Below are 7,938 nucleotides of genomic sequence, written 5' to 3'. Positions count from 1 at the left end.
AGCTGGGAAGAGAGGGGGAAAGGACGTCCTTGTGGTGACTTTCTTGTGAGGGAAGTTCTGCATCTCTGCTGAAGTGGTGTTTCTTTAGTTATCAAGTCAGCGTGAAGAAGGAAGGAATACTAATTTAATGTGAATTTAAACACCTGTCTCAGATCCCTGTGGCTCAAATAGTTATTGCTTAGAAGAAAACCTTGTCTTTTGCTAGTGCTAGTATTGCATATTCAGCTTGCTCTAATGAAACAGGTATGAGCCTGCTCTGGTAGAACTGTGTGCTACAGCCAGGCTTTGGCAAAGCTCCTGAGATAGTCCCAGGGCTGTAGTGTCAGCGGGTGGCTCTGCTTGTCGAACTGAAAATCGGAGAAACAAGGGATGTGGTAAAAAGTTGAGGTTTAGAGTTTGCCTTTGGGTAACTGGCCATTAAGAAGAGATTACTGAAGACATAGTTACAGGGCTTAAATGCCCCTTTATAGGTGCAGAGCATCATTGCTTGTACTTTGGGAGAATTACTGGTCCAGCTCTCCTGCTGTATTTAGTGTGGGCAAACTCAAGTTTCAAATTCTTCAGTCCTGACAGACTGTCCAGGTATTACATCCTTCTGAGTGTTATAATTTCAACTGCCTGCCCAGCAACTCAAAAAAAAAAAAAAAAAAAAAAAAAAAAAAAGAAACGAACATCCGTCTTGGGAATATGCACATCAACCCTTGGCTGCTAGTGGTCCTGTCTATCTGTGGCACACAGCATAGCCTAGCAGCGAAGGCAATGTAAGGACTCTTGGACCAGCATAACATGCTCTGCCTCCCCTCAGGTGCCCCTGTTCTCCCTTGAGCTCTCCTGGCCCTAAATACAGATAGGCTTGTCAAGAAGCAAGGTGAGCGCAGGGCTGGAAGAGCTCTCAGGGTCCTGTAACTCTACTTAGGCTGACAGGTTTGTCCATGCCTCCCTGCAGGCTAATCTTTTTTTCCGGTGCTCAAAGGATTTAACTGCAAAAATGCAGCAGTTTGGCAGCCAAAGATTAGGGTGTTAGTGCAAAGTGGTGGATCTGGAGATAGAAATCAAGGGGGTTTTTCCTGCCCCCAAAGCCTGACTCGTAAACAGAGAGCAAAAACTGAGCTGCAGCAGCTCAGAATGAGTTAATGAAGTTCAGATATGCATTCAGGAAGCCTGTCGGATCCTCCAGCTGTGGATAGTGGCTAATGTGGTCGTCCAGCACAGACACCGTGGACATGGGAAGCACCTTCCTGTTGGAAGAATGCAGCAAGGCTTAAGCATGGGAACTGCAGCTCGGCCTGCAGCCAGCCAGATGCTACTGGTGAGGACGACAGTACCCTCTTGCACAGCTGGGATTCTGCCCATAACATCTTTTTTGGGACAAAAAAGCCTGTAGCAGCTACAGTTGACCACTCTTCCAAGTGCTGGATTTACTTCAGGTCAGTTTGGAGGACAAGACTACCTCAGTCAGTAAATCTTACTTCTGTCTCATGTGGTTTTAAAATGCATGATTGATTTGACTGAGAATTGTGACGTTGATCCCTAAAAGGGGAAAGCAATTTCCAAACTGCAGAAGGCTCTGACTGAATCACCTGGCTGTGCAGGTTATGGGTGGGAATTAAAAACAGCCTCCATGGGAAGGCAATTGAAGGAAAAGTCTGAGACAAAACCTCCCTTGAAATGGAAACCCCAGTTACATATTCCCACATTGTGGTGGGTATTGTCTTACTTGTAAAGCTGAAGAAACTCTGGGTGTGGATTCACAGGGTCCAGGGGCCCATAAATCAGATGCACTGCAAAAAAGAAGCACAGAGAGCTTTTACACCCAAAGCCATCCCTAAATTAAGCCAAGGAGACCTGTTGCAGACATGCTCCTGCCCCTTGCATGGAGCTTGGGAAGGTTTCAGCAGAGCACTGAGCAAACCAGCTGCCAAAAGGGCTTGCTTCTCTGCCCTGGGGTCAAGTTCAGCCTCCAAACCTTTCCTGGAGTGGTTGCAATTTCTCCTGAGCTTGAAAAGGACCTCAGCTTCCCTGGGGCAGCAGCTGGAGAAAAAGGGCTATGAACCAGCCTCTGAAGGAAAGGTACCTCTGCTCAGTGGAACAAACGCTTTTTCCTCTTACCTTATCAAGTTCCAGCTCTCTGCTGTAACTGAGCCTTAAACTGGAGTAGGGAAGTTTGCTAGCCCCTGCACAAACTGTATTTGAGCCACATCAGAATAACAAGAGGCTCCAGCAATTAGTAGAAGGAGCTAGCACCATGCTCCAGTGCCTGCAGGCAAGGGCAGCGATTCCCAACATCCCTACCAGTAAATCAAAGAAAATGGATTCCTACTTACACGGGACAGAGGTGGACATCAAAGCCCCAACCCAGCGGTCTCTGTGCTTCTTTCTCTGGTTTATATACTGCAAAATACTGAAGAGAAACCTGTTGTTAACACAGCAGATGGTGCCTCGAGGTGCTGCACAGCCTGGAAATAGCTCTCGGGGCAATGTACGTCTGTGCAATGAGACTGAGATAGAAACTGCATTTCCCATGGACCTCCTCCTTGGGGCAGCAGCAACACAAAATCAGTTTGCTGACCAGCCCTGAGCTTAGTGACTTGCCTAAGGTGTTTTATTCTAATTTTATTTAGACAGTCAGCAAATGAAAGTGCAAATGCGGTTGGGATACTGACTCCAGGTCTCACCCCTGCCAGCTCTGTGCCATAAGTGCAGAATCCAGTTCTGAGTCCTGCTGGAGGATAACCCGAGTTCACTTAGGAAGGGGGAAACAGTCTGTAGTCTGGGAAGATAGGAGCATGGGGTTTGAATCCTTCCCAGCTGAGATGGAAGGAAATTTGGGTCCTCTGCTCCGGGTCAAATGCCATTGGGTTGTCAAAGGGAGTGAACCATCGTAATCCTTGTTCCAGGTGGTGCAGTAAGTCACAGTGGGCTCCAGGCAGCCGGCAAACGAGCACCAAAAGGTTGGTTACCCCCATGTCCCCTTAGCAAACTCCACACTGCTTCAGTCAGGTGGCAGGGCAAAAAGTGGGTTTGCAATGGGATCCTACAAAATGGGGCGGAAGTCAGATTGCTAAAAGCCAACACAGCGGCAGCGCCATCTCAGCACTCCGTGCTCGGCTCCCCGGCGGTGCAGTGGCTCTGAAACCACTCCAGTGCCCCGCAGAAGAGGGGTCGGCGCTGAACCACTGAGCGTGGAGGAGTGCAGGAGAAGATAAATTGCACTGGTCAGGTCTTACAGTGAAAATCTGAAATGCTAAAGGCTCCTCAGCCTGTCTTATCACCCCAGCCAGCAACTTGGGGTGACTCCTTGCTTTAGCACAGCTCTCAGGGGCTGAGGCTCACAACTTAAACCTAATGTTTAAGAGAGTTGGGTTATAAAAAGCCTTCCAAGGACGGGAAGCTATGCTAAATAAATGTACCAATACTCTTGACACATGACATTTAAGGGGCTGGAGGTATTTTGGCACTGAGCTTCCCATCACAGCTGCGCTGCCAGCAAAGGTGACATTGCAAGAATTTGTCATGACGGGACTTGTCAAGTGGGCAACGTGTCAGCCATGGATTCAGTGCTGGGCTTGGGCGAGTGGCCCTTGTTTTAAGAGGCAATTAGCGAGCACCCTTTGGAGAGGCCGAGCTATTTGGTCCTTACTGTGATTTGTAATTTGTCCAGAGATTGTCCCCAGCGGGAAGAGAGGAGTTTGCACACCAGGGGAGAAGGAAATACGCAGGCCCCACTGAACAGGGTTCAGTGAAACACCAGCCCAAGGTCCTTCCAAAAGTCCCAAACTGGAGAAAACCAGATTTAGCTCCAGTTGTTAACAAAACCCCACAAATTCAAGCCCCTAATTTCCAAAAAAGAAAAACCCCACATTGTACATATCCAGTGTAAGTGTCCTTCTCCCACCATGTGCAGGCTCAGATCCTCCTGACTCCAGATTTCATTCACCTGGCTTGCATCATCCCAGCAAAAATTCTTGCTCCTACATCACACCCCAGCTTTTTTTCGGGGGGCAACGATGATCCCAGACCCAAACAGAAACAGCTGAAGGCTTCAGGGAGCCAATGTCCAGGGATCTGGCCGAGCTACAGTAACCTCCAAGCCACGGTGTGGCTCTGCCTGCAGACAGAGGGATGCCGTGGGTGTAAAACCAAAATCATGCAGCAATTATCAGTGATGTACCTGTCAACAACAAGATTGCCGTCGTTGGTCCGTACGGCCGTCCACATATCCCAGTACTCTGCCTGTGAAGGCTGTGTGTAGGGCCCAAAGACCGCCCCAAGCCTGGAAAAAAAAAGAGTTCAGAGTGCCATGACAGCAGCTGTGTCACTGTGTGGCTCAAAATCTAGCCAAGGGGAAAAAAAAAGGCAAACACTTCCAGCTTCTGCTGTGAAATATGTGGGTGCCAGCACAGGTCTGCAAGTCAACCCCTAAAGGCACCCAGTGTTGGACTTAGCAGCCAGTCTAAAGGGCTTTTGGGGAAAAAAAAAGAGGGTTTGCAACACCTGATAAATATATATATATATATATCTGATTGTGCACTGTACGTAGAGCGTGGTTAGGGTTTTCATTGCCTCTGCAACACACGCAAGGCCAATACTTGCGGGAGAGAAAGATTTCGGCATACGGTGAAAAGCCACGTGGTTTATTATTGGGCTGAAGCGCTTTGCCAGCATGGAGAGGGAATGGCCCAGAGGGCCAAGGTCATTCCAGTCCAGGGGCAAATCTCTCATGGGACGGTGCCGGGGAATCTGCTCACCTGCCAAATACCCACTGCATAATTCCTACATCGGCCCCCTCCCTGCTTGGCTTGCACCCCCCATACAGACTCCACCCAGCAGCACAGAGACCCAGCTCACCCTCTGGAGAAGAAAAAGAAGTTCATCAGCCGCGTGATGACGGGGGACAGCAAACCCCCATCCTTGAGGATCTTGGGCAGAAGGGAAAAAGGAGACAGCACTACTTGGTACCATAGAAACAGGTAAATCCTGCCTCCTCGGAGGGCTTTTCCCGCAGCTCCCAGCAGTTTCCCAGCTCAGCCCCGACCCTCAAGACATACACGAGCTTTCGGCAGTGAGACATCGGCCTCAAGGGGTGATTAGTTGGGACATTTGGATGCGAGGAGCGGCATCCTGACAGCCCCTGCTTCTCCCCACCGCCTCTAACGATGCCTGCAAGCAGCTCAGGTGCCATTACTGAAGCAGTAAAAGCAGCAGGCATCTCAGTCAGGCAAAAACCCCAAACTCATGGAGCCAGGCTTCTGCTTGAGGCACGATTCGGTACGACTAGAGGGGGTAGCAGCTCACCTTCTGGATGAACCGGGGGTAGTGCGTTTCGGGGAAAATCCCTGGAAGGATGTCAAAGAACAGAGTTGTAACGCTACAAGTGTTTTGCTCTGCATCTCCCAGTCTCTCCCCTTCTTTATGGTGCCACGAAACGTGGCACAGGCAGCCCAAGGACTGATGCTCCCGGGTAATTAGAGCACCTTAATTGCAATTCACTTGGGGTTCAGGTGGTGCTTTCCCTTGTGTGATGGAGATGGGAAGGCCATCCCATCCCATGGATCCCTATCCCTCCCAGCCCACCACACCAGGCAAATCATACCTCCGTTGGATAAACAGAGGCTGTTGATCAAGATGCTTCCAGTTTTATTGTGCTCATACCTGGGGACAGAAGAGAAGAAGGTGAAACACAACTAGACCTTCTCCAGGCTCCAAGAAGTGACCGAGGAGCAGGTCAAATTAACACTGTCAGATCATCCTGCTCCCCTGTTGTCCCAATCTGATAAGAAGCAGCTCAGGAGGGAAGTTAAACATCCTACCAGCCGGGAACTGATGGATGGGAACCTCAGATCTGCCTACCATGAATATGCCCTGAGGCCTCCCAGCCTTCGTAACAGCTGTAGGTACAGGGGGAAGGGGGTTCTGTGCTACGTTCTTCCACTTATCTGCTGGAAATCATCTTGACATGGACAACAAAGAGCAGCCAGAGCATCACTGGTTGCAGTGACCTGTGGAGCAGCTCCTGTGCGACCGTATCCCCGTAATCATGGGACAGGAGATTAATCCTCTGGTGATGGAGGCCGAGGTGACGCACCAGCCCCTCAACAATGCTGGCTTGCTCGAAGATGGAGTAGTGGTGGGGCCTCTGTGAAGGAAAGCAGGAGAGGAGCCACAGTGAGAGTCTGACCCACCATGAGCCCACAAACTCCAGAATAAACACCCAAATGGAGGAAGATGGGGTGGAGACCAGTAGTTTGCAACCCTGGTCAGGATGTCCTAGGCCAGCAGCTATGTCCACAAGCCCACAGGAGCACTGCCCATGCCCCAAAGGGGTCAAAGCATGCTTTGGAGTCACATCAAACCCAAGTAAAGGCAAGACGGTGACAGAGCCGATCTCCACCACACACCTTTCCCATTCCTTCTGCTATTATAACATCTTATTTCTTTTCCATATGTAAATGGGAGAAGAAACTGGACTGCAAACGTTAATTTTCCAGAGATGCTGGTACAGCAGAACAACCTCTGGGCCAAAAGCAGCTACAAAAATCCTCTTCCCAGGCTACTTACAGGCTTGTCACTGAAACCAAATCCTACAAAATCCAGAGCAATCACCCGATAAAACCGCTGGGTCAGCCCCTCCCAGATCTGGAAAAGAAATGCATTAAAAAAAATGGCTGATGGGAGCAGAGAGAGGAAAAGTCTGCGGTGATGCACAGCCGCAGATGGCCATGTTCCCTTTTTCTCCCCCAGACAGCACCCTCCAGCTCCAAGAAAACTGCAGGATGTTGAGAATTCCCAATAAACAGCAAGACCATACCCCCAAAAAAGCTAAGAAATAGTCGTGGGTCTTTTCCTCCTGCTTTGGGCAACGTGAAAAGAGCTTGGCTCCTGTGCAAGGCATCAGGAGAGGAACAGGGCTGATATCCCAGAGCATGGTGGTACCCCAGCAGAAACTCCTCCAGAGCATTGCCCACCCTGTGCTGAGCCACCACCCATGTCCGTCTGCTCGTCCCAGGGAAGAAGAAACCGCGGGGTTTGCTGTCAGCATCCAAACCCCCGTGCACTCACCCCCCTCACCTTGAACCAGTCGTAGCTGGAGGTTGGGAAGCCGTGCAGGAGGACGACGACGTCGGAGCTGCCAACAGCCCCGGTCGAATCTGGGGAGGGAACAGGGCACCTCAGGGTCAGCTTTTTCCCACCGCAATTTCCTCCCCTAGAAGACCGGCCTTGCCGTTGGCCCCGCTGGGACCCCAGCCAGCATCACGGTGTTACCTCTCACCCTGTTCCCTTAAAACCAAGCGTGGGTTTGACTCGGAACCGCAGCTTTCCCATGCCAGCATGGCTTCAGAAACCCATCCGGACGAGCCACCCTTCCCCACGAACACCAAGGTACTGCCAATGCTGCACAAGAACCAACCTTCATGCCTTCGCCCAATTAAAATGTTTTGATAATGAACAGCCACACTGCGCCTGGATCCACACAGTGGCTCCCCTTAAAGCCATTATATTTTGGGAGGGATTTGCCATCGCCCCGCCTGGCCTTGGGGACGTCCCTGCGGCCACCGAGGGGAGCAGAGCCCCCAGCCCCGCTCCCCACTGGGGTGGACGAGGTGTCCCCGGGGCTCGGCACAGCCCCATCACCTCTGTAGAAGATGTTCTGGTCCTTGTAGGTGAAGTAGCCTCCAGAGGATCTCCAGGAGAGGAGAGCTGGGGAGAGCTTGGGAGGCGGGATGTGCAGGTAGACGGCGAGCAGGGGCACGGTCAGCAGCCCCACCTGCACCCACCACTCCTTCATCCTGCGGGAGAGAGCGAGGCGCCTGTCTACCAGGATTCGCCCCATAACCCCACATCCCTATAACCCACCTCCAGGTCCCCATAACCCCCAAGTCCCCAAAACCCCCACATCCCCATAACCTGCACGTCCCCAGGGTGGCAAGTCCGTGACAG

At 51.2% G+C, this 7,938-nt stretch overlaps 1 protein-coding gene across 1 annotated transcript; it reads right to left on the bottom strand.

Moving 5' to 3' along the window:
• Nucleotides 1–1,120: 1,120 nt before the first annotated feature.
• Nucleotides 1,121–7,786, bottom strand: MEST (mesoderm specific transcript; the record flags this gene model as incomplete). The annotated part of the gene is made up of 11 exons (XM_081999152.1): nucleotides 1,121–1,238; nucleotides 1,718–1,781; nucleotides 2,325–2,401; nucleotides 4,172–4,273; nucleotides 4,849–4,919; nucleotides 5,296–5,336; nucleotides 5,594–5,652; nucleotides 6,000–6,136; nucleotides 6,559–6,636; nucleotides 7,069–7,148; nucleotides 7,633–7,786. The coding sequence occupies 11 exons, from the start codon at nucleotides 7,784–7,786 to the stop codon at nucleotides 1,121–1,123; spliced, it is 981 nt and encodes a 326-aa protein (XP_081855278.1).
• Between the last annotated feature and the right edge of the window lie 152 nt (nucleotides 7,787–7,938).

The sequence above is a fragment of the Phaethon aethereus genome, assembly GCF_964289735.1.
Source record: "Phaethon aethereus genome assembly, chromosome: 1".
NCBI classification, from domain to species: Eukaryota; Metazoa; Chordata; class Aves; order Phaethontiformes; family Phaethontidae; genus Phaethon; species Phaethon aethereus.
Note: the sequence above shows the minus strand (reverse complement) of the source record. Positions and strands in the feature narration are given on the sequence as shown.